Raw genomic sequence first — 27,256 nt, forward strand, 5'->3', positions numbered from 1 at the left:
TATCTTGTCTGGTGTTTATCACTGTGTCTTATCCAAACAAATTATTACATTACAGTAAAATGAAATGAATAATGTACACGGTTGCAGATGAAGTAGGCTAAAATTTCTGCTGTACTGGAATAATGGGTGGTTCACAAAATAAAAGACATCACAAAATAGGCAAAGCCACAAGCGATTTGCTCATCCTTCACATATTTCCCTCCTTCGCTTTAAAGGGATTAGGAATCTTAATTTGCCTCAGATTCGAAACAAAATCATGGATTTAGCTGATGCTACAATCATAATCATAAAAACCTTCAGGTCAGAAATAAATCCCATGACTTTTACAAGCCAGTCGCATGTCAGATTATCAAGATATTTATGATTGGAATTAGAAATTTCAAAAAACATTTTCCTAATGGTTTTTATAACGCTACAGTCTATTGGGGAAAATGAGTATGGTAAAACCGGTCACTCAAAGATTTTTACTAAGTTCTTTGAAGCACTTCATGATATTTTGAAGCGCAATTTTTTTAGGGCTTCAATATTACACCCTACCCATGAATCTCAGATTTTTGAAACTGGAAACATTGTTAAACAATGTCTTTAATACATGCTAATGTGTCTAATAGATGTATTTACCTCAACAATGGAGCCATCTGGGAGTCGTAAGAAGTGTCGGAAGAGCTCTCGCAAGCCATCCAAGTGAAGAGTGTGGACTGAGACATGAGTGGTGATCTCTCGCTTGCCATCCTGCTTTTCTGAATCCTTTCCAGGCCTCTCCTCAAGATTATCTTCCTCCTACAAAGAACAAACACAACAAATTATTGAATGTAGTATCTTATGATAAGTTTATAAAGCATTAGTCTGCTTGAAAATCCTCTGAACAGAAAAGGTCACTTGTCTCATACAAACAATCCACATACTACTGTATATCGGGGCCCTGTCTTACAAAGAGTTGATATCAATCACAAATTTTTGGTTGCTGTGTTTTCTTATGTAAGAAAACACAGATAGGAGAATGCAAACTTGCAATTGATTTAGATCAATCGTAACTTTTTGTAAGACGGGGCCCTGATCTCTATAAAATCTGGAAAACTCCAGTTCGCAATGTCAGGAATGGGGTTAGGTGTTGGAAATGTGATTTTTAAAGTTTTATACCTTTACGGAATGTGTGATAATTATTATTCTTTTGACTGATTTGGAGATTGTATGACAATTAGCCAAAGTCACTATATACGTAGAAGCATCTTCTCTCATAGTGCATACAAAAAATTGCTCTTTGATCTGGGGAGTGTGATTTTGCTTCTACATGTACCTACTTCACCTTACTGCGCATTTCGAAATGTGCCTGGTCCAAACACACCCAGTAACCTACCAATGCAGCAACCAACATTTTCTTTATGAATTCAATTAACCCACCTTGTAAAGACCAATCAATTGTTCTATCAATCTATCAATACAAATATTAATCAATCAATCTATTCCCATTGAATTAATCACTAAACCACCAAATTAATAAATCAATCAATTAATCAATCAAAGTGATATAATTATCATTTGTTATAATATGATGACATACATCTTAATCCAATGATTGGTTGAAAGCGTACACGTGACCAGGCATTTATTTTGACTAACGCGTAATTTGGATAATAACCGGTCATTATCCAATGGTAAATGACCGGTCATTATCAAAATCATGTTATAAAACATTAATTTATAAAACAAATAAAACATAATCTTATATAACAAATAATACACATTTTGTTCAGGCATCAGTAAGATTACCCACACTCGGTACCTTAAAAAAAGTCCAAATGTACCTCGTGTGGGCAATTCTTACTAATACTCTCACTGACGTGTATTATTTGTATAATACTCACGTCTTCCTCCTCCCATATGTAATCATAGACAGCGACCTTGCGTCTCTCTCCCTCCTCACCCCTCCACTGCTCTGCCTTGTTACAGATGTAAGCCAGCTCCTGGTTACTGATCTCGAGGTCAAAGGGCATGAAGAAATCATCCTCCGCAGCATGGAGACGGTGAAAGATGTCCAGCATGCGACCGTTGTTGTGCAGCCTGTACTCATACATGAGAAATTAAATTAATAAATATTTTTTTGTTATTTACAGAGCTCAAAAGGTTCTCAACAAATCAGCTTTTACTCTTCAAATTGGCAATAGTAATATTCATTCTAATTGTCCAACATACGACCCTTGTTGTGCAGCCTGTCATGCATGAGAAAATTAAGAAATATTTTTTTGTCATTTTTACAGAGCTCAAAAGGTTCTCAACAAATCACCTTTTCATCTTCAAATTGGCAATATCTACTAATATTCATTCCACTTGCATTAATACACAAAAAATGAAAATATTAAAAAAAAAAAAACATAGGAACTAAATTCATGGGAGATGACTGAGTTACTTTCTTCTCTCCATTTTGGCCACTTTTAAAATATGTTTCTTCTGCAAATTAAAAACAGGATAATTTAGACAAAATGTTGTTAGTACTGTTGTAAATTACATATCTTGTTTCCATTGTTTTTGTTTAAAGTTGTCTGGTCTGTCGTAAATCACAGTAAAAAAAAGGAAGAATTACATTGTGATGTTGACAGAGTTACAATAATCGAACATGATCATTCAACTACCTAGACTAGTTCTTACCAAACTGTGTTAAAATAATTGCATGGAAGTATGGGGTAAGTACAGCTACACCTTTTCTTTCTTCTCCTGTCTTTCTAAAAGACTGATAAGTACAAGTCTTACCGCAAGAAGTACATGTAGAAGATGACACAGGTCAAGAAGGAGAGGAAGAGGATGATGGGAACCGTCAACAGAATACCCATCAAGCCGTTGTCATGGATACGGTAGAAATGGTAGTACAGCTTGGCAGCATCTGCTATGGGCACGTCGCTGTTGGTGTTGGCATAACGCTGTTTGGAGATAAGGTGAATAGAAATGTCGCATGTTTATTCAATAGTGATGGCTTAGGAGACAGACGGAGGTGGAAGAGGTCTTTAGGACAGTAATAAAGAGTAAAAATTTGGCACAGATCCTTTCTTTTACTCCATTAACAACCCTTTATCATTCACACAATTTCACTAATAGCAGCAAAAGTATGAGGTTCACTGTCGATGATAACAAGATACTGCCTTGATTTTCAAGAGTAAAATGATTTCATTTCTCTGTAAACACGCAGGAAGTTTTGCAATTTTGTCTGATGAACAGCAAATGAATGAGCAATCAAAATTATAAAACTCTATGACTTTCTCATCTTGTATAATACATGTATATTGCTCAAATATTTAATGCTTTTATTCTCAGATATCATATTCCAAAACATGATCAGAAACTATGCCATAAAGCAGAGAGTTAGGATCTTAATAAATGTTTAATAAGGACTCTTAATCTTATCCCAAGTGGTGCAACCAAGACTATGATTTTCACCATTGAATCAATGAATGACTAAGTCATGTATGCACAGGATGAAAATATCTAATAAACTATCCAATCTCATTCTAAAATATCACAGCCCAATGCTTAGATTCTTAACTAAGACTTCAGATGTTGATACTTTTCAGGGACTCGCTTTCTCACCCCAAGTGGTGCATCGATGATGGCGATGAGGAAGGGGTCGAGCAGGGTCATGATGGCGAAGACGATGACAAACTTGCAGAAGAGGTCCGGGAAGTTTCCCACCACCTTCTGGAAGAGCCAGCAGATGAAGACGAGGAGAGACAGGAACACGACGTTGGTCAGCGGTCCTAGGATGACCACTGCCACCTCTTCCTTGGTCTGCAGGAGAGAGGCCTGATAGTTGAGACTGACCGTGTAAGGCAGGAACTGGAATCTGCATCAGAAGGAGAATGTAATAGCAGCATTTATTTCATATTCAAAATAGACAAGGGTACAGATTGATCATAGTAACACAGAGTCTGAGATATATCACAGGCCCAGCACAATTGATTTGCCAAAGCAGGATATTACATATAGACATGAAGCAGTTGTACAGATATATGTCTGATATAAGGTTCAATGTAATTTAACATTTCAGAAATTTCAATTAAATGGAAATGAATCATATATAAGTGCTGTTTTTATCTTATGTGAATGATGTGATAATTATAGTAATCATAATTTACATATCTCTTTTCATTATGTACATGCTGATATTCCACCTTTCATTCTTGTGTTACGAAAAACAAAAACATAAAATTTACAAAGAGTAACAATTAGTTATTACCCTTTTTTTTTAGCATGATTGATTTAATGTTGAAGTTAAAATTACCGATGGGGGCCCCAAGGGCAATCCCTGAAAGTCGATTTATCATTTTAAAGCCTGTCTGCACTAGTTTGGCTAGGGGGGATTAGACATTCCTGCAAGGTCACTGGCAGGTGGCTATCTCATCAAATCAGCTCTTAATTAACATAGGAAAAAGAGGATCATGGGGGACCAACATGCACCGATAAGGCATTGTTTGCTATATAGAGGGCGCAAGCTAGTATAGCTATACATGTAAGTAGTGCAGTGGGGCTTCAAGGGAACTCACGTGCTGATGGGGACCGCAATGATGTTGAGGAAGGCCCACTGGCCAAGGTAATGGAGGTACATTCTGACGAAGAAGATGACACAGAGGAGGAGGATCAGGGTCCAGAACTCCCTGGACCTCCACTGGGAGAGACCCAGCTCCGAGAAGAGCTGACGACTGATGTACTGCACCTTCTCGTGACCCTGACGAGCCGTGTGGCCCTTTGTAGAGAACGGTTTTCTAAAGAGAGGAAACCAAAGATTATGCAGTCAGAAGGCAACGATACATGGAAGTATATATGGTGAGAGAGATAAAAGTAATAGCCCATTGCATTTTTCTCTGCACTTTCACAAACTTTTCCACAGCCTATTGTGGTAGAGCTGTCAATATCTGTCAATATTTCTGATCTCTTTTGTAACAAAAAATAAAAAAAACAGTTCATCAATATTAAGTTACAACAACTGATGTCTTTACTGATATCATTGATATGAAACAGATCCCTGCATGTATTGTTTTTACAAAAGCGTTTACTATAGTTTTGTTAAACTTCACTGAACCTGAGCATATCATGAGTTTTTAACCTCATACTTTGAAAATCTCTTAATATATACCACATGCAAGGGGGTAAACAAAACAAAATCACAGTTCAGATTTTAGCCGCTGTGCATCTATTAAAGTTGGTTGGTTACCTACAATATAGGTGCAAACAGACACTTCATTTTGAAATGCCTAAAATTTGCCGCTGTAAATAAAACCATTATACTTGTAAATGCATTGCAAGTTGGGTAAAATGGGCCCCTAAAGGGGCTTTCACACCGGGCCTCGCGTAGAGTTGCGTAGAGTTGCGTAGCGACTACGCCGATCGCACGCAACCCTACGCCGATCGTACGCAACCCTACGCAACTGTACGCGGAGGGACGCGAATGGGTACGCGAGATGAACGCAAAAAATTAAACATGTTTAATTTTTTTCGCGTACCTTCGGCGTAGACTTTACTACGCAACTGTACGCCAAGCCTACGCAACTGTACGCCAAGCCTACGCAAATGTACGCCAAGCCTACGCAAGCCTACGCTACCCTACGCCATTCCGACGAAGCATTAAAAACGTATGGTATGAAGATTTTTTTGGTATATACCTGGATGTAAACTTGGCAGGTATTGATCATTGATAATTCTTTCTTGTAATTCTGTTTGTACTACTACAAGGTATTTCAGACTGACATGTTTTGTTTTGTTATGGTTTATTAAATTTGTGATAATTGACATCTAAGGCTGTTGATATAATAAACAGAGATAAGATTCATAAACTGATGCCTCACGCGAAATGTTATTATGTTTTGTGGAAATCTGTATGTATTTGTGTCGGTTTGTTTGCTTGTGTGTACGTTTGTGGTCCTGTTTGAATGTTTGTAATATAATTTTGTTTAATTGAAATGAGCAAAGAAATAATTTTGTCTCACTCTGTTAGTGAGACTGAGTGAGTGTGTATGTCAGAAGTATTTCTTTAAATCTAATAAATGACTAACATTTATATCATTACATTGTCACACACAAATACGCTACGGACCAAGGACAACAGATATCGTCTTCAAACTTTCAGGAAACTGTTATGGAATGATATTGTACAAATGAGTGAAAAAAGGGATATAGTCAACAAATATCAGACTTCTGTCCACATTTATTCACAAATCAAAATAAGCGCTCTCTTTTGTTGGCGTTTTGAGGTATCAAATCACATCACGTGACCTTGCAATGTTCATCAAATGAAAGTTCATGTATTACCTTTTTGAATGATACATAGTACAATAATGTAGTACATCAACAAAAATGTCTGCATTTTTTTGGAAAATAAAATCTTGAACAAATTAACATTACTGCAAAATAACCTCAGCAGTTGCTAAAACCTACTAAAAAACTGAAAATTTAACGGTCAAAAACGTGTACCAAATGGCACTTTTTACTATTAAAACTTATGGCAGGTTTATAAATGTTATTTTCTACACTCACTATTTTACGCAAATTGGCCTTTCAGCCCTATTTCACGCATGCAAAAGAGACCCACTGCCCCTTGGATGTCACAGTTTGTCAGAATGTTATTATTATACTAAGATCAAGTTATGTTCACATGTAATAACATGAACAATTCTTTGTACACTGCACAATTCATATTGAACTGTCTTTTTAACATATTTTTTTTATTATATATGTTTATAAAGCACCAATGGCTATACTCGCAGCTCCTACAAAGCGTCTATTGCATTTTTACATGGCATTTTAGCACATAGTAAGCAACCGTACGCAACCGTAAGCAACCCTACGCCTGGCCTACGCAAGCGTACGTAACCCTACGCCAGGCCTACGCAAGCGTACGTAACCCTACGCCAATTGCCTACGCCGTAGGTACGCGGTGCCTACGCCGATCGTACGCAACCCTACGCCGATCGTACGCAAGCCTACGCAGGGACTACGCCGAAGCATCAATTTATTCATGAGTACGCAGCTTAACTTCGGCGTAGTCGGTACGCAACACTACGCAACTCTACGCAGATCCGGTGTGAAAGGGGCTTTAGTTGACAAATTTACTTGTTACTGAAATATGACATTACCCTACATGTCATTGCACTGCAGCATTTCGTAGCAGTTTACCGCATCATAGGTCTGTATTCATCAGCTCAATTTGGCCAAATAACCCGCTATTTTAACTATCCCCATCGCAAATTAACCAGTTGATCGGCGCTTTTATCGGCCCGCAGTTGCAATTAGCGGGATATTTGGTCTAGAAAATATCCCAAGAAATATTGGTCTTGTTACCAAAATATCCCGCTATTTGGGAAATAGCAGGCTCATTTGCGCTGGTCAGAGCTAGTTTGCGATGAGGGTATCGGTCTGGTGAAAACACAATTTTGAGCTTTAAGATAATTTTCTGAGTCTGAAAATAGCGGGTTGTTTGGCAAACTAAAGCTGATGGGGACAGGCCTCATGAGGATGAAAACTTCAATAGGGTAGAGGAGAGGTAGAAGACTTACTGCACAGCACAGCCATGAGTGGCTAGCTCCTCGAGATGGGTCAGCTTCTTGCGTTTCTTGCGCTGGTTGAGCAGAGTTGTCTTGGGGATCATGGTGTACATGCGACGGATGTAGTCGGTCTGTGGCGGGTTCAGATGTTGCTGTGTGGGTAGAATATACATAGTATTGCAATTTTAAACATCAGTAGTTAAGTTAATTCATATATACATACATGTATACTGTGATGATCACAATGTCTACTAAATAAGAGATAAATAGAACAAATGTAGGAGAAATTTACGGAAGAAGAAAAAAACATGAATAGACAGGGTAAGAAATATGAAGAGCAGGGGAAAGAAAGATAAGAGAGAGAGAGAGAGAGATAAAGAGAGAGGGAAAAAAAGGGGGGGGGGGGAAACATGGGTGAAACAATTTTTATTTCTTATTTGATAGCTCTACAAGGTTCTCAATGAATAAGAAACAATTAAAATTATTTAAAAAAAATAAAAATAAAATTTGCAACAAAATAAGATCACACCTATTCAAATTGGCTATTGAACTCACATTTCCCTCCTTTTAAGGTAGCCTAATTTAAAAAAGAGCTTTTTTGAGCATACACAGAATTCTCACAACATCAGGGCCCTGTTTCACAAAACATGTCATCAGTGACAAATGACAGTTTTTGTTATAAGCTACTGAAATCCTTGCTCCTGATCGGTTATCAGCAGATTTGTCACTGATATTTGTCATTTGTCATTGAAAAAAGGCTTTGTGAAACACCCTCCAGTTAACAAACCTTGTAGAAGAGGCCAGGCTCTCCCTTGACCGCCCGGAACCCATCTTCCTTCTTCTTGATGTAGTCCTCGTCATCATCATCGGACTCCGAGTCTGTGTCGAGGTAAGCCTTCTCGTACTTGCCCAGGAGCTTCCTGGATCCCACGGTGGTCGGAGGCGGATCCTCATCCTTCTGCTTGGTGCCACGGAAACGGACGCCGGCCTCCGATGATTCCAGGGTCTTGGTGGAGGCCTCACTCTCCTGAAATGGGAGGGAGGTTGATCATTATATTCATAATTCTGCTAGCGTAAATGTATTCATATGTAGGTATAACAAATTTCTTTTGGGTAGATTGCAATAATCATTTGAATTCAAGACATATTTTATTTGTTTGTTTGTGTATGTCGGTTGTCTTAATTTGTGTATTGTATAATGTTTAGTAACGATTATACTTCATATTTTTTATTATCAAAAAAGGGTCAACCTTTATAAGATTTATGTTTCCTTTCAGGTTGCAATCTATTCAGTTGATTTCATGTCCTTGTCCAATATGTTCTCAATGTGTACTTTATGTTATATAGCTGATTGTTATAATGAAATGTTGTCTTTTTAACTGAATGAAATAAATTGAATTGAATTGAATTGAATAATGAGGTCAATGGTTCATACACAGTGGAGTTGTTGAGAATGGGAAGAGAAGTAATGTTGAGAATGGCAGAGAGGTTGCAAGTCATTTGAATTCTTGATCCTAAGAGAGATGGGGGATCATCTTAAAAATCAAATCTTTCTTCTTTTCCATACCCTTACCCACCCCTTTAAACACCACCCCAACCCCTTCCAGTAATATCATTTTTTCCTGGCTAGAACTCTTCCTTACCAGTTTAATGCTGTCATTATCTTCCATACTCTCTTTACTGTTTGTGAGGTCAGCCTTGATACTTGCCATTTTGAGTCCACCTCCTCCCAATCTGCAAAATTGCTGCAACATTCCATCAAAGACTAGTACCTTACACTCAACGCTTCCTACACCTACTCTTAAACAACTAACCTGATTATAAGGCTGTCATTATCTTTCATACTGCCCTCACTAGGCCATCCTTGATACTACCAGGACCACTATAATACCACATGCTCTAGGAAATGACTCCATTACCCCCTCTCCTCCCCCCTTTACCCACCCCTTTAAGTATTACTATTTTATTTATCTGGATCTGCCTCCTCCTTACCAGTTTAAGGCTGTCGTTATCTTTCATACTCCCCTCACTGCTAGTGAGGCCAGCCTTGATGCTCCCTGAACCAACGCTGCTGCTACCTTCTCTCGGAGTTGATGACTCTCCTTCCTCACTGCCCAGGCCAAAGCTGACCTTTGACCCCTTCACGTCGGCAGCTGATTGGTTATCAACTGGAAGACATGAACAGATAGAATGATTACAAAACTGAATGCTCATAGGCTTTAATACTAATTATTACCTGTATCAGACATCTGAGCAGTGGTTTTACAAATTCATATTACACTTCTTGTAATCCTAAAAGAGCTAATCAGTAAATATGAGACCATATTACCCTTTTATGAAAAGCCTATGGACTTTACGTGTTAAAAAAGCAGGAAATAAAGTCTCATATTCACCGCACCGTATTTTGTCATTTTCGTTGCGCATCTATTATGCGTACGAGAACCTGCGCACTTTGCGCACACTCTATTGTGACGTAATAATCACAACAAATTAGGTACACTGTTCAATTCAATTCAATTCACTGTTTGCAGTGTATCGAAAATTTTGTCGAGTACTGGATGCACAGTGCTGGTTTGACAAAGTTTTTTCAGTTCTATGAGATTGTCATGGTTGATTTATGTATTTGCTCTAGATGTCTGATTTGGATAACAATAACAATATTGACTAGCTTAACTTTCGGGAGATACCACATATATTGCCCTCACAAGACCCATATTGCCCTCGTCTTTGACTCGGGGCAATATGAGTCTAGTTTGGGAAATATGTGTTGTATCTCCCTCAAGGCTAGTTCCATATAATATAAATGTTTTCATTATTCTCATTATTTACAAAAACTTTGAATGCACATAAAAGTTTTGATTAAAAAAATTCATTAAAGCAAAATGGAAGATGACAACTCTATTGGTGACATGAATGCGTAACAGCATCGATCGGCCCAAAAAACATGATCTCTCTCAATCTTGAAACCCCAACTTCAAACACTTTCCTCAAAATACTGTTTTAGGCCAATATTCAGTCTATATATATCCACATTTTTTAAAGTTTAAGACATTGAGTGGTTGCTAAAAATCTTCACCCAACTACTAGTGTTTATTTGTTTCCATGAAAAAGGAACAACTCCATACAAATAACTGGAATGTTAGAATAATTATTCATTGGAGTGGGCTTATGTTACCATTGGTTGAAGCAATGTCGACCTGTGATCCAGGAATGGGTTCTTCTCCATCAATGGCTTCTTCGGCTCTTTTGATTCTATCGGGATAACCAATCAGGTTGGAGGAGAACTGCAGCTCCACCTCGTATTCCTTCTGACCGGCAAGGTACCTGGTAAAGGTCAAAGGTCAAATCAATTATCTACACGTAGGTGGGTGTTGTGACAGTTGCACTTAAATACGTTATCACCCAAGTCATTTGTTTTTTGTATTATTGATGCATGTCAAGAATACACATATATTTGTAATAGCACTTCCTCAGGCAAGGTGCCTAGTATAGCGCCACCTATTGATAATCACTTGATATCAAACTCTCAGAAGGCTACATTAACATGGTTGTGCTGAAGTCCAAGAATCCCTTTTTTGCCAGCGCATCATGGGGATTTCAGTCATAGTTTTGTCATTATGTCAGGCAAAGAGGTTAGTTTTGTTGTATATTGAATCTATTTCTATGAATGCTGAAACATAAAGGGTAAATTAGTGTGTGTATTTTGTACTTCATACTGAGAGATGTTGATGTTAGTATGTAGTGTAAGACATGCAAGTCCATGCTGGTTTAATATGTACATTTGATTTGATATGAAGAACAATGATGATAGTGAAGATATTGTTAAATACTTTGAAGATATATTATGAGAGTGCTGAAGCACTAAGTAGAAATTCAGAATTTATAATTGTTTAGTAAATTGTTTAAACATGCTATAGTGAAGTCTAGTTGTGATACTTGTAGTGTGAGTTTGTATTTTTGTAAACCCATTTAATGCAGATGGACTAGAATAGAGACTGTGTTATTGCTATATTGATTATGCTATGATGTACTTGTACTTATGATTGTTTATCTGTGATTTATCCACAGTTTTCACGGAATGAATTGGAACGACATGATTACTCCAATTAAAGCAAAGAATTCCCGTAGAAGCCTTTGTTCAGACTTTTGATTTAGTATCGACCTCGCTGCAGCCACAGTGAAAACTCTTTTGTGTGATGACATCAGATCGAGCAGAGTGGTTCATTCCAAGAAGTGAATCTTCCATCACTAGCTAGAGACCGTCATCATGTCTGAAGGAGAAGAAGAGAGCAAAAGGGATAGAAGACCCACAGAGAAGGGTATCAAGCACCAAGTGGATGTCGCAGTGAAGTCATGGAAAGTCGCCAATCGACTTTGGAGTAGAATGGCAAATAAGCATCGTCAGCTTATTGTAGAAGACGACATCCAAGCTGAGGTGATCAAGGAATCCCGCAACAAAGTACAGGAAGCTATGGACAAAGCCATTGTTGTACAACAAGAGCTCGCTGATTTAGATCCTTCAGCAAATCTCGAAGATGATGGCGAAGATAAGCTTGATGAGATGGAAGAGGACCACTCATCCTTGATGAGAGAGACCATGCGAGTCATTATACAGTTAAAAGGCGGAACTCACGCTTCAAAGTCTGGTTCCCGCTCAGCAAAACCAAGAGTTCGAGACTGGGTCAACGAACAAGCACCCGTCTCTCCCATGGAGCCTGCAACCAAGAAAGATGATGAAGTTATTCATCAGCCAGCAGAAAAGCCCAGCAACGAAGATGTTCTTGCCAACAGTTTAAAGGAGCTGCTCTGCTTGAATAGACTACCTCTTCCGGAGCCCGGACATTTCTCAGGCAATCCGCTTGAGTATACATCATGGAAGAGAAGCTACGACGCCTTAATCGAGCATCGAGGAATTCCCATCGAAGAAAGGTTTTACTTTCTTTTAAAGTACCTTACTGGTGAGCCGAGATCCCTGGTTCAAGGTTATTCCATGATTGGAGATGCTGCGGGATACAACGAGGCAAAGAAGGTATTGGACCAGAGATATGGAGATCCATTTGTGGTATCCAATGCCTATCGTGATAAGCTAGACTCCTGGCCAAGAGTGGGTTCCAGAGATGCGTTTGGTCTAAGGAGACTTGGAGACTTTTTGAAGCAGTGTGACACAGCTTCAAAGTATGTTCATCACTTAAGTCATCTTGATGATGAAAGAGAAAACCGGAAGCTACTGATGAAACTCCCAGATTGGTTGGTCGTGAAATGGAGCAGGAAGGTCGTGCAGTGGAGGCGAGAGTGGGGGACATTCCCACCCTTTTCTGTTTTCACCGACTTCATTGAAGAAGAAGCTATAGTAGCTTGTGACCCTGTAACATCTCTTCAATCTCTGCAGACCTCGAATGAAAGGAAGAAATCAGCTACTTCCAGCTTTATGCAAACAGAAACTAATCATCAGAATCAGAGAGATGGCTCTGCTGAGAGAGAGACTTTTTCATGCATCTTCTGCAAGGGTCGACATCACCTCACTGAATGTTCTTCCTTCAACTCAGAGACGATGCAGAAGAAGAGAAAGATTGTTATGGATAATGGACTCTGTTTCGGCTGCCTTCAGAAGGGACATATTTCAAGGAGATGTACGAAGAGAAATACATGCTCTTCATGCAGAGGGAAGCATCCCACTGTTCTACATGATGATGAGTGGAAAGAAAGACGACATGATGCTACAAACAGAGAAAGGGATAACATTGAAACTTTGGAGTCAACATCCTATGCATCGAATTCTGATTCCAGTCACTCTACAAAGTCAACGATGATCGTTCCTGTGTGGCTGTCTCACGAGTCCTGCGACAAGGATAAATTAGTGTATGCCTTGCTGGACACTCAATCTGACACATCTTTTATTCTCACAAAAACTAAGGAGGCGATGGGAATTAAAGGAACAGAGGTAAACCTGCTACTCTCTACCATGACCAAAGCGAATAAGAGAATTGCAAGTGAAAAGGTGACTGGTCTTCAGGTGAAAGCATTCAACGACTCCATCAAGATCATCAGCCTCCCTCCTACCTTCACGAGAGACATCATGCCAGCAGATCGACATAACATACCTACTCCTGACATGACAAGATCCTTCAAACATCTGTCCAGGATTGCTGACATGATAGCTCCTCTTCAAGATGTTGAGATTGGGCTCCTGATCGGCTACGACTGTGCCAAGGCTCTTGCTCCACGTGCTGTTATCCACTCTCCTGATGATAGAGGTCCATACGCAATCCAGACGGTTCTAGGATGGAGCATTGTTGGCACAGTAAAGGCAGGGCATGCCGATGATCACAACGATCCTTTGGGTGTGAGCCATCACACAACAGTACGATTTGTGCCTGATGAGGTACAGCTACATGTAAATGGACATCGATCAGAAATGAACTTCACTCATTCAACGACCATGAAGGAAAAGAAAGCACCTCTTCATGTTGATCGACTTCTAGAGGCCGACTTCACTCCAGATGAGGGAAAGCCAGAAGCTGTAGATCTTTCTAAAGATCCTGAAGTGAAAAGTCGGACCCATGTGCAGAAAGTAGACAAGCTCGAGTTGGAACGATTTGATCATCTCTCTAATTGGTGTCGAGCGAAGAAAGCTGTGGCAAACTGTCTACGCCTCAGATCTTACTTACCGAGACGTTGCTATGCAAGATGGGACAAGAGAGAAGAGAAAGGTGGTGTCAAGAATGTTGTGATGGAACCTCTATCTGCTGAACTACACATGCAAGCTGAAAGGGAGAGCATAAAGTTGACTCAAAGGAAGACCTTTAATGATGTAATGACAGCAGTAGATGGTGATAGACGCCACAATGAAAGAGAAAGAAGACATCAATGTGAGACCACCAGTCACCTGCATCATCTTGACCCCTTCATAGACAATAGTGGCATCTTAAGAGTGAAGGACTTTCTTCTGAGAGAGGAGTGTGACTTCATTGCCTTCAAATGCAATGTACCTACTTTGAGCCACATGGGTGGAGTGAGGGAGAGACAGAGTACCTCAAGTTACCTTGATCGCCCTATTCATGCTAGTTCTTCTTGTTCCGAACGTAGACCAGGAAGAATTCCCGGCCAAGGAGCCACAGGACTGAAGACCGATACTCTTATTCACGAACTTTAACTTAAATGATCAAACTTCAGACATTGCCTTTAATTTGAACTTTAATTCACGAAGAAAATGATTCAGTGAATGTGCAAAGTAAAGACTCAAGTCAAGAATACTGATATCTAATTTATGCATTTGTTTGTTTTTTTCAGGGTCCGAGAGACTACGGATTACTGTTTGAAGAATATGATGTATAATCTAAGATTCGGCATTTAAATGCTTCTTTTTGATTATATGTACTTAATTCCAATTTTGGACAGTGTATTATATATAACATGAGTACTTTGTTCGTACTTGTGTGATTTTGAATTTAAGCGACAGATATTATGCTATTCAAGTTTTAAGCTTTACAATTGTATTCTGATGCTTTAGATTTAGCCGAGGCTGTCGACCATTTTGTTTATTTGTAATGGCGTTCTTAGGGTAAATTAATTCTTAATTTAAAGGAGCCATGTTGTGACAGTTGCACTTAAATACGTTATCACCCAAGTCATTTGTTTTTTGTATTATTGATGCATGTCAAGAATACACATATATTTGTAATAGCACTTCCTCAGGCAAGGTGCCTAGTATAGCGCCACCTATTGATAATCACTTGATATCAAACTCTCAGAAGGCTACATTAACATGGTTGTGCTGAAGTCCAAGAATCCCTTTTTTGCCAGCGCATCATGGGGATTTCAGTCATAGTTTTGTCATTATGTCAGGCAAAGAGGTTAGTTTTGTTGTATATTGAATCTATTTCTATGAATGCTGAAACATAAAGGGTAAATTAGTGTGTGTATTTTGTACTTCATACTGAGAGATGTTGATGTTAGTATGTAGTGTAAGACATGCAAGTCCATGCTGGTTTAATATGTACATTTGATTTGATATGAAGAACAATGATGATAGTGAAGATATTGTTAAATACTTTGAAGATATATTATGAGAGTGCTGAAGCACTAAGTAGAAATTCAGAATTTATAATTGTTTAGTAAATTGTTTAAACATGCTATAGTGAAGTCTAGTTGTGATACTTGTAGTGTGAGTTTGTATTTTTGTAAACCCATTTAATGCAGATGGACTAGAATAGAGACTGTGTTATTGCTATATTGATTATGCTATGATGTACTTGTACTTATGATTGTTTATCTGTGATTTATCCACAGTTTTCACGGAATGAATTGGAACGACATGATTACTCCAATTAAAGCAAAGAATTCCCGTAGAAGCCTTTGTTCAGACTTTTGATTTAGTATCGACCTCGCTGCAGCCACAGTGGGTATTCAGTCAAACGATTGAGAACATTGATCTACATTTGCCACACTCAACCCAGGTGATGGAAATGGGTACCTGGCAGGAATTAATTAATGGACGCCTTGCTAATTAAAGCCATGGTAATAATCGGGCAGCGCCAGGAGTTTCACGACGTGGCGGACATGTGCCCTATATAAGAAGCCATTATTACTATCATTATTATATGAAACGTAATGTATTTTCAATAGTAAGACATGTCATCTTGCTATTTGTGATCTGCTGTAGCTATATCAGGAAGTTGCAATACTCTTTACACCAATCCGTCGGCTAGAGACAGAAGGCAATCTTCACAATTACAAACCAGGATTACAAGTGATATCCTGATTCATTATGCAAAATTAATTTGTAAATTAAAAGTAATCATCATCATCATTACTTCCTCATTATCAATATCGGAAAGGACCTAAAGCTGTCGGTCCTCTGGTTGCTTACTAACAAGCATTTATGTTTTCTTAGCAGTCAGGTAAAATAACCCCCCCCCCCAAAAAAAAAAAAAAAAAAAAACTACTACATCTAACTATCATCATCTTCATCTTTATCACCATCACCATCCTCCTCCTCCTCCTCATCATTATCTCATCAGGCTCACCTTGGTAATCTGACAATCTCAAAGTAGATGTTACAAAGCCAGTGATCCAGATCAGAAGCCATCAGTTTCTCAACTGTCTCATGACGATCGATGCGGGTATCAACCTCCCCTCTCAGCATGGGAGTTATATACCTTCACAAAACAAAAGCAAAGATCAACGTTTAAAAAAAAACTCTTTCTGATTAGAAATTCCTGCATAAATTTAAGGTGAGATGTATATTCACCAAGTCTTTTATATCCACATTTCTGGATGATTATTATTCTAAATATTCTTAAAATGCACTGAAGCTGAACATTTGATTGTTTGGGATGACTATGGGGTAAATTTATGTCTGTAGCATATCAAATGCCAATGGTATATACCTGTTATAAAATTTACTGGTAGTTCTGTCCTTGACTTTCATTAACAGAAAAATGAATGGGTTTACATGCCAAGGGTGTGGATGCTAAATCTAAAGTACCTTTTGTGAAGTTAAAATAAAAAGGGGGTGTTACATTACCACAGGGATGCCATTTAGATTTGATCAGAGGGCCCGAAAATCACCCAGAATGAGCTTTTTAACCAAAAAACCCCTAAACTATGGACTGAAAATACCTCGCCAGGGCCTGAATTCAGGATATTCCCTGAAAATTACTGGCATCCCTGATTACAATTCCAAGGCAATATAAAGTGGATTTTTTTTTCAAGATCACTTTTCGCTTGCTCCTGATCAAACTTACTTTCCCTGAAGGACCTCAAACTGGCCGTCACAGATGGGGAAGACGCCCCAGGCCACCACCTTATCGACTGGTAGGAGGGTACCACGAAGCAGAAAGAGCTCAAACACCAGGACCATGCCAGGACGGATGTCCGGTTTGGATGGACAAACGGTGAACTGGCTCTGATCAATCTGTGTGGTAAAGACGGCAGGGAACAATCTAGAAATTGCCTTGGATGTACGATTGAATGTAATTAAAGCTATTAAAGCCTGTCTGCACTAGTTTGGCAAGGAGAGATTAGACTTCCCTGCATGGTAACTGACAGGCGGTTATCTCATCAGATCAGTTATCAATTAACATAAGAAAAAGTCGATCATGGGAGACCAACAAGTAACACTTAGGCATTGTTTGCTATATAGAGGGCGCAAGTTGCTATAGGAAGTGTAGTTCTGCTTTAAACAAACTTCATCTTAATGATTATGGATGTTAAAGATTACCAAGGTATAAACCAAGAGTTCAAAGTCTGTAAAGTTTCCACAAAAGAGAAAACAAATGTAAGGAATACTTTAGTATGACTAATAAATACAAATCAAAATATCACAATATACATTGTATACTATTTTACCTTACTCTACACCATATCTCTACATTTGCTTAAGGTAATGATTATAAATATGTAATAATGTGTGCAAAAAAGTTGTTTTGCTTTTAGTCTCTCGATCACAATCTGCACATTGTAAATGTGTCTTTCATGATTGAGGCACAGTGTATATATGCAGCCCACTCCTTTAAATTTCAAGTACACAACCAATAAGATCAGCTCCCTCCACCCCTCGCGCTCTCTCTCTCTCTCTCTCTTGCTCTCTCCCTCTTATATCTCCTCACCGGAATCTCTACATTGTAGAAATGTCCATCGTGATTGAGGGGCAGTGTAGACCCAGCCCACTCCTGACCGCGTAGGTTTGACCAGCGCAAGACGTGTCCACCCAGACGGTCATACAGGGACGTCATCAAGATGAATCGTCCAGCTGAGTACAAGAATAAGAAGGAAATTAAGTTTAACTAAAACCTAATGAAAATATTAATCATAAATAATCAAAGCAGTGATCATAGGTGGGGAGAGAACAGTAATATATCAACTATGTGCATTTCATTACCATTGTAGTCCTAGAAATTGGGGTGGAATGACCTATGAGAGTATAAAAACATCACTAAAGTATTACTAACATTGTCAATACTTTAAAGGGGACATCCACACAGGCATCAAATGGCTTTTAATAAACATAAAACAAATGAGGAAATTACATTGGAGAAGTTTGATAATAAAAGGTATAAAAGAGTCTATACAAAGTTGAAATCTAAATAAAAAAATAAAAAATAATAACTATTCTGTAATTTTCCCTTCTGAGTGATTTCATTCGTTTGTGGGAAGAACAAAAAACTATTTATCCCATAAAAAATAATATTCTAGTTTGATAAGCTTAGTAATTTCTTACCAGGTAGCTTATCCTTGACTCCTCTGAGACACTTGAGCTTGATCTGTATTGGCTGTGGAGCTCGATTCCAGTCCACTTTCCAACGACGACCCTTTGACCCGCCGTATTGACCATCAGCCATCATCAGGTCACCATACATAGTCTGGAAACAAGGAGGGAGTATTCACATTAAAAAAAAAAAAAAAAATCTGCTTTTAGAATTAAACAATTACAACATAAACTAAACAGTCATCACCACCATGAGTCCATTTACATGTATAAAAGAGTTATAACATGAATGCTCATTTGCTTTTGAAGCAAAATGGTGCTCTATTTTTTTAAAATAATATATTTTGATGTTTATCACACTTAAAATAGAAGTTGAGTAATAGTGGAAACAAAATGACCCTCCAGGTAAATGGGTTGTTGTAACTCCTCTACAAATGGACCCCAGCAGTGTCCAAACAACAGCAACATCATCAATACAAACAATAAAACCAATAATTTCAACACAAAACCATTTTAAAACCAATTACCACATCCACATATGCGACCATCATCATCATCATCATCATCAACACCATCTCACTATCATCGACACTCTAACCATCGATCCCCTTTAATTATAATAATACTTCAATAACATAACTGAGACCCAAACCAGACAAAAAATAGTCTGTACAAAAATGACATTACCCTAAATGGAAAAGAATTGGTCCGTTTGGATCAATTGATGTGACTAAGGCGTTGATTTTCATGTTTAGCCCTTACTCACCTTGACTTCTCCCTTGCGTATTTCCAGAGATCGTTTGAGGAGATTCTCCGCCTTCTTGAAGCTCTTATGGAGCTGATCTTGGAGCAGACGCTCCCTCTGGAGGCTAAGCTCCTGACGAGGAGAAGAACCAAAGAAAAAACGTTATCTTCCATTCATACATGTATGCCTCGATTGACATTATTTCTACCTGTATGAAGAACTCAATAGTTTTCTTTGTGTTTCTCATATTGTTTTTCTTGATCCATCAATGTGGTGTCATGACTGTAGGCTGCAATGCTATTTTAAAAAGCTCTCTCTTGTTAACTGAAGTTCAAAGATATAACTATGTTGCTATAAGTTGCAGTGATCTTGGATGTTACATGTTTTTTGTCCGTTGCCTCGTAATTGTCAAATTTATTGAGCACAATAAATCAATAAATATATAAATATATAAAGGTGGAAAAAACGTAACAGGCACTTATCTTTTGATGTGAGGGATTTTAATAAACAAGTTGAGACTCACATAAGCTTGTTTTTTTTGCAGAATCTATTTCTCCAGTGTCAAGCAGTAGTGAGTAGAGAAATGAGGAACACCTTTCTACCAGGTGCATAACAAAAGTGTTTTTTGTTTGTACTCGCACATACCTCTCTCAGGGAGAGCTCCTTGCGTTTCTTCTTCATGACATCAGTGACATGCTTCTTGGAGCGCTCTTCCTTGAGCAGAATATTCTCCTGTCTGTTCCTAGCAAGCTGCGCCTCCTGCTGCTGATAGGCAATGTGCTCATCTCTCAAACGCCGTTCCTCTTCCTATAGGAGAAAAATTGTAAATGACACTATTGATATGCTTCTGTTCGGAGGGCTTTAAAACTGAGTTAATGTGAGCAAGCCATTGCTTCGCTGCCTTGCGCATGCTTGCACGCATTCGTAATAACAGTTTTTGTTCATGCCCATTGCACTGTGCTTTGTGTTTCGCACGCGCTATTCACGTTAATCAGATTATCTCAAAATAAACTTGGCACAATGGGGATTAGCCCTGTGGCATGATAAGAGTTAAAATATATGAGTTCATGCCCTTCTGGCTCTAAAGGACGATTTGTTCAATGATTGCTTTTCTTTGAGTAGGATAACCTCCTGCCTGGTCCTAGTAAGCTGTGCCTCTTTCTGTTGAAAGGCAGAGTGATCATCCCTTACAAGAAACTTGTCTTCCTAAAATAACAAACTTTTGGATCTATATTAGATGCCTGTCCTTAGGATGTCATCTTGTCTATTCCTACATATATGTTTATATATCTATCTATTCATATTAATATTATATTATCATAACCAAATTATGAAAACAATAATATGGTAAAAAGCACCTGGCTATATCTAGCAACCCTGATAATTTCCATAAAATCCAGGTTTTCTTATTACTAAACTTCCCACAAGGTACAAAAGGTGCTGTCAAATATGAAGGCTGTTTTGACAACAAAAAGACCTAGAGCATGAGAAGTTGGGTAATTGATGTCATATGCCACAAGGTAGAGCAGTAAGTGTTTTTCCACTGTCTAGCGTGAACATAATTTTTTTTTTGTATTATGAGCGAATATTCCACATTTCAAAATCTGAAGAAAGATATTTTTATTTATTTATTTATTTATTTATTTATTTCGCATCTTTATACAGAGTAACATGTTCAGCTAAAAATCATTACAAAACATTGTTAAAAACATTAAAATAGGCTGGTTTACAACAGGGCTCTGTTACTCTTACTCTGTTATTAATGCCATGACGAAAACTCGTTTAAAATTGAAACCCCCATTTGACTATCACAACTTCTAGAGCTAAGCCTAAAGTAAACACTAGCGCTATACAATGTATCCCCCCTTCCGAGAACTTCGTTCGAACTTTCATTGAGGTCTTCATCTAAATTATGAATGACTTTTGGACATGAACATCTCTTAAAACAAGTAAAATATTTATTTCCTACTTATCATTACCTTTCAGGCAGAGCCCCATGCAGTAAGAGTTTGTTTACACTATTACGTAAGATGATGAAGAGTACAGCTGCAATCCAATATCATAATCTCTCACAGAGCTGCAAGGCTCTGTCCAAGTTTTAACAAGAGAAATGAAACGGGGGTCGTGATACCCCACCTGAATTACATTGGTTCCTGTGTTAGTGGTGGGGTATAGTGGCTCTGTCCAAGTTTTAACGAGAGAAACGAAAGTGGGGTCCTGATACCCCACCTGATTTACATTGGTTCCTGTGTTATAGTGGTGGGGTATAGTTTTAACGAGAGCTTTTCGTAATGATTCTGTTTCTCTGTTATTAATTTTTGATAAGAGCAATCCAGCAAATCTTGACATACCTGGACTTCCTCCAGGGAGATGTTCCCTATCATGAGGACATCATCCCTAACGTTGTCCTCGAAGCGATCGATGTAAGGGTCGATCTTCTCCTCCTCCAGCTCCTGGCGTAGGTGGGAGATTTGGCGGTAGCTGGGCTCGTGCTCCGGTCGGTTGAAGAGGGTCGGTGGCTCCCGCTCCGTGTGGAGCTCACTGTCTCCCTCCTCCAGGGTGCCTATCAGGTTCTCCAGGTTGGGCAGGTCGTCGTTGCTTGGTGGGACTATCAAAGAATAATGTAAATAGTACAGTGAACCTAATTATACAGGGATGCCAGTTAGAATTGATCAGAGGGCCTGAAAATTACCTAGAATTTTTTATTTTGTACAAAAAAAACCCTAAACTATGGCCTGAAAATAAATCACCAGGTCCTGAATTCAGGCTTTTGCCTGAAAACTAGCATCCCTGATTATAGCACCCAGCTGTGTTGCGAGAATACCTGTCTGTAAATAAACACACTATTTCCCCTTGAGCAATGTTTCACATGCACTGTTTCCTGTAAATATGCAAAGACCAACTCTATGCAAAGATTGAGGTATACAGATCTCCTTTGAATGGTCTTTATACACAAGTTTAACGGTGTAAGTTTATCTCACTACACAACATATCATTTGCAGATGGTGTTTCATAGTCAGTCTGTGTGAATCTTTCAAAAATGTGTGAGACAGCCTTTTCACTTAGGGTTTATCATTTCAATTATCAATGTAATCCACCTGTGTGCAACAAGATAAGAAGACCAATTCTCATCTTCATGTCACAAGATCTTGCTTCCCATCTCCTGCAGAGGGCCAAAGGGGGTATGTCTAATAGAGCTCATGCCTTTATGGGTCTCAGCTGATGAAATCTAATATTCATTTATTTGAATCCATCATTTACCTGAACTCGGTTTTCACATACCTTAATTACCATTCCATTCTTTCCAATATCAAAGTCCAATATCTCAAATAAAGTAAAATAGAGTAAAATGTGTAACCAAATTTAGCTGAAGGAGGGGAAAGGACACTTACGATATTTGTACTCATCATCTGATTCCACCTCTATTCCAAAGTCCTTGGGGTCAGCATCGTCATACTCCTCTAGGTTCACACGGCCGAGCGTCTTCTCCTCCGTATCCAGCTTCACGACCATCATCTCAGCCGCATCATCATCATCCGACTTCTTCACCTCCTCTCCGTCCCCCTCTCCATCATCGGTGATGCCTTCCATCATGGGATGCGTGTCTGCCACTGGTATATCTTGACTAGGAGCATGATGAGTATCTTCTCCTTGAAGTGGTAGAGATATAAAGCTTGTCATGAGCACAGAAATGGTCATTAATTCACATTTGCCACTCTTTACCCAGGAGACTGGGGAGAGAACAGAACCTAGCTGTTCTGTGTGGATGCTGTGTATACCAAAGGCCTGTATGCAAATGTGTACACCGTGTGTATAATTCGTCCCTATTTTCACGAAGTGACGGTAGTGAGGAAAATCGTAACGCAAAGTGAATGCAATTTTTTTTCACTACCGTCACTTCGTGAAAACAGCGACGAATTGCATGATAATGCAGTCCTATAGGAATGGAGATTGTGTAGATACTATGATCTGGCTAAAAGAGTATTAATGAAGATAATCATGTTCATGGAAAGCTCTTGGAAATGACAGCAGTGACATTCAAACTAATACAATATTGGTTGTATATTCTGTATAAAAATACATTCCCATTTGGAAGAAATTAAACTGCATTTAAAAAAAAAAAACTCTGTATCAGTATTTCTCATAACTTGCATGGCTGCCCATTTCGCAGTGAAAAGCCAAATCAATTTGACATATTAACAGTATCTCTTACGCCCCTCAATGATTGATCCTAAAACACATAAAGGCAGACTTATTTTACTCCAGAAATTGAGCCTAAAAAGTACATGTGGATTATTAAACCTAGTCTCCTGATGTCTTCAGGCTCCCCCTATCCCAAGGAGCCACAGCAGGACAGAAGCAGTTTGGTCTACAACCAGTTTGTCTGATACCCAATTGGTCTATTCGTATATATGGTCTAAAAACCAGCCTGTCTACTATCCACATGGTCTAATAATCATTTTGTCTACTTTTTTTTTGGTCTAATGACCATTTAGGCTAATAGTCATTTGGTTTAGTTTCTATTTGGTATAATATTCAATAAGTCTACTATGCATTTGGTCTATTGCTCATTTAGTATAATTCCCAGTTTGTCCAATGCTCATTTTGTCTATCCAATTGGTCTAATAATCATTTAATCATGAATAATATTGCATCAAATGATTACTAGACCTTAAGGATGATAGCAGAAATGGGCATTAAACAAACTGGTTATTAGACTATGAACAATAGACCAAACGGGGAGTAGACTAATTGGAGATTGGACCAAATGACTACTTCCCTAACTGGTCATTAGACCAAATGATAAGTAGACAAAATGGTTATTAGACCATGTGGATAGTAGAGGAACTGGTTGTAGACGAAACGACAATTCACCGACAGTACTAGTACTGATCGATGTCCTGATCAATTGGAGTATTTCATATTTCCCCAAATCCCCGCGAGATTAAATACTTACCACCGTCAGGACTAGGATCATTTTGATCTTGAGGTTCATCAGCTCCAGGACCATCCCCATGAGCAGAAGCAGAGGAGTAGTGTTGACGCTGCTTGCTCTCAAGGTCTGGAGCTTCTGTGAATATAAGAAGCATAAAAATGTTTGATTTAGTTAACATTTTGTAATTTAAGTTGGAAAGGAAATAACCATAGAAGGGGAGATATGATAAGATTCAAGAGAGCTAGACAGTGCACATATACTTTGCCACATTTGACGTACCGGTATGTATAAAAATGTACATGACTTTAATATCAAGAGTATGTTGTCAAGAATGAAATAGATCCAGATTATGTAAAAAAACACAGAAAAACAAAATAATATGAATGAGACCGCATCTCAAATATGCCTCTGGCACCTTCAATGGGCGGAAGGCGTAAAAGAAAACACGGTGAGGGAATTTCTTTAAAAAGGTGATGAAATGAGTCGTGACAAAGTTCCAACGTCTCTCTACTTTCATACTCTACCCTTTGGGAAAATAATTGCCTTTTATTTAAAGGTCAACTACATGTATCTCAAACTTAAAATTAAAACTTGGCAATTTCTTAGCGGTATGAATAAAAGAGGGCATAAATGTGTCCATGCTTACCAGTTTCTTCTGCTTCTTTTGTGGCCTTTTCTGCTTCCATCTCTGGGGATTTGACCCTTACTACGTCATCCATCTTTTCCTCTTCTAGTACTGGAATATCACACAGTAATAATGATAGGAGTACAATGTACATGCATGTAAAAGAAGGTGAGCTAAAAAGAATTTTCCTAAATTTTGGAATCACTCTATATTCAGTTTACAAACTATATTCAAAATTTGTTTTTAATAAAGCTATTCAAGTGAAAGACAAAAGAGTCACAAAATATATATATTTTTTGTGAGAAAAACGGATATCACTTTTTATTTTCAAATACATGTAGTTATCAATTTGGGTAAACATTTTGCTGTATACATGTATGTAACACAATCTAGAGCCTTCACAGAAACATTTAACATTATCAGATATGTGAAAGAACTGACTAAATGAACATGTTAAAATGGATACTATGAGATTTTCCCCATGTCCCTCAATTATATCTCATCAACTTCAACCTACATGTACATGTACATGTATAACTGTATCTGATGGAAGTACAGTTTTATATCAATAAAAAGCTGAATGAACGTATAATACAAATATAAAGGAATACAAATTATTTTCCCTCTCAATATTGCACATAAGCCAAAATTAAAACCTCATTTTCCGCACCCCTCCAAATAACAGTTCAACTAGGATTGAATTTGTTGCACATAGATCAAGTCAATAGCTACATGTAGTTTATAGGTCGACAACTTCTTATTCTCAAAGCTTTAGAATTCAAGTTTTCAGAGCACTTTTACTCCTCTGACAGACACTAAAATAGCATATGATTGACAGTATAGTAATCTATGGCTTAAAGCTTTCTGCTGATATATAATTTTGACAGGGTCCTTAACAACCAGTCAGATTCATACATGTGGGGGTTGGGAACTACAGGACAGGGGAACATACACTTAAAGGTAATACAAAGTTTTGGGAAATTTTGAAAATTGGGTGGATAGTGAATCTTTACAATTTTGTTATATTTGGATGCCCCTGTGGATGTATTATAAGCACCAAAAAAATTACCCCCTAAAACACTTCTATTTTCGAGAAAAATTGAATATAAAAATTTACCGGTGCTCCCGGTAAATCTTGATGAATTTCAAATAGCGCCTACGGCCGTACAATGGTAGCTGCGACCATGAAAATCTCAGAACATGTAGTTGTGATATATAATTTCCAATTGGGAATAGCTAATCGGTTGATTTTAGTCAAGAAACATTGTTTAATAGCTAAATTAATATCTTGGCCTTGAGAGGGAACTATACAACATAAAGAGTTTATTTTTTATAATTTCATAACTTTAGACTCGATTTCAACCGGGACAACGACCAATGTATATTGTAGGAACGCATAAGCTTCCAATATGTTCATTTGAACCAAATTCATGACCCCATACCAAAACTTTGTAATACCTTTAAGGACTCGATGCAATATCTTGCTTTGGGGCATATCTGTAAGCAAAATACACAGGACTGGGAAGTGCTTTATAGTTTTCAAAATGTTCCAAAAATCTCTGAAAAGCTCAAAAGAACACTCCAAATTTAAGAAAATTGGTATACAGATTTTCAACTGGGCATTATCATTTTTCCATACACATACGTAAACAATCTAGAGAGAGAGCTCCTAAGAAATGAAAAGTAAAATTTAAACTGCGATATACAATGTACAATGCAGACAATCCTTGAAATTTAACACTTACCAGCGTCCTCTTGCGGCTCTTCAAAGAGCTCATCAGCTTGTACTTCTGGAGCCTCTTCTCCCGCTCCTGATTAAAAAAGAAGAGTGACTTTGAGTAATGACAATCTTCACTTATAATGTACAAGGAATACGTTAAGAGTTATAATAGGACATCTTAGTAATGTAACACAATTTAATGCATGTTTTTGTGAAGTACCTCAATATTCCCCTCGCCTGTTAACAATAGTCTGAATGCAAAATACAGATATTACACAAGCTATAATGTTTGTCCTACCTGGCAATAACTAATTAATGTATGCAGTTCACATTCCGACTACTGACACACAATTATACGTAACAGGGGAATGAAATAATTTGTATTAAGGCACTTCACAAAGACGTGTGCATTTATTAAAGTTGATTACATTACAAAAATGGTCTATTGATTGCTACAGCTATTAAACCTTATCGTCGGTGGGGTGATAAAACCTT

General features: G+C 38.1%; 1 protein-coding gene across 4 annotated transcripts in view; it reads right to left on the reverse strand.

Annotated features, from left to right (window-relative positions):
* Positions 1-27,256, reverse strand: part of LOC582863 — a 34,794-nt gene that overhangs the window by 3,300 nt on the left and 4,238 nt on the right. For all 4 annotated transcript variants that reach the window (XR_004061992.1, XM_030973756.1, XM_030973755.1 and 1 more), the window contains 20 exons: positions 26,787-26,852; positions 25,063-25,152; positions 24,438-24,551; positions 22,873-23,130; positions 21,832-22,088; positions 20,126-20,287; positions 19,502-19,612; positions 18,748-18,889; positions 18,137-18,279; positions 17,273-17,442; positions 16,553-16,684; positions 10,702-10,850; positions 9,519-9,694; positions 8,314-8,553; positions 7,539-7,678; positions 4,533-4,751; positions 3,580-3,832; positions 2,749-2,915; positions 1,866-2,061; positions 622-780 (listed from right to left, as the gene is read on the reverse strand). Coding sequence is in view for 3 of the 4 variants with exons in the window: in XM_030973756.1 (XP_030829616.1) it covers positions 622-780; positions 1,866-2,061; positions 2,749-2,915; positions 3,580-3,832; positions 4,533-4,751; positions 7,539-7,678; positions 8,314-8,553; positions 9,519-9,694; positions 10,702-10,850; positions 16,553-16,684; positions 17,273-17,442; positions 18,137-18,279; positions 18,748-18,889; positions 19,502-19,612; positions 20,126-20,287; positions 21,832-22,088; positions 22,873-23,130; positions 24,438-24,551; positions 25,063-25,152; positions 26,787-26,852 (3,344 nt within the window). In the remaining variant the exon portion in view is untranslated. The remainder of the gene's footprint in view (positions 1-621; positions 781-1,865; positions 2,062-2,748; positions 2,916-3,579; positions 3,833-4,532; positions 4,752-7,538; positions 7,679-8,313; positions 8,554-9,518; positions 9,695-10,701; positions 10,851-16,552; positions 16,685-17,272; positions 17,443-18,136; positions 18,280-18,747; positions 18,890-19,501; positions 19,613-20,125; positions 20,288-21,831; positions 22,089-22,872; positions 23,131-24,437; positions 24,552-25,062; positions 25,153-26,786; positions 26,853-27,256) is intronic.

Source organism: Strongylocentrotus purpuratus, unplaced genomic scaffold (genome assembly GCF_000002235.5).
Source record: "Strongylocentrotus purpuratus isolate Spur 01 unplaced genomic scaffold, Spur_5.0 spur5_scaffold_7, whole genome shotgun sequence".
Taxonomy (NCBI): Eukaryota; Metazoa; Echinodermata; class Echinoidea; order Camarodonta; family Strongylocentrotidae; genus Strongylocentrotus; species Strongylocentrotus purpuratus.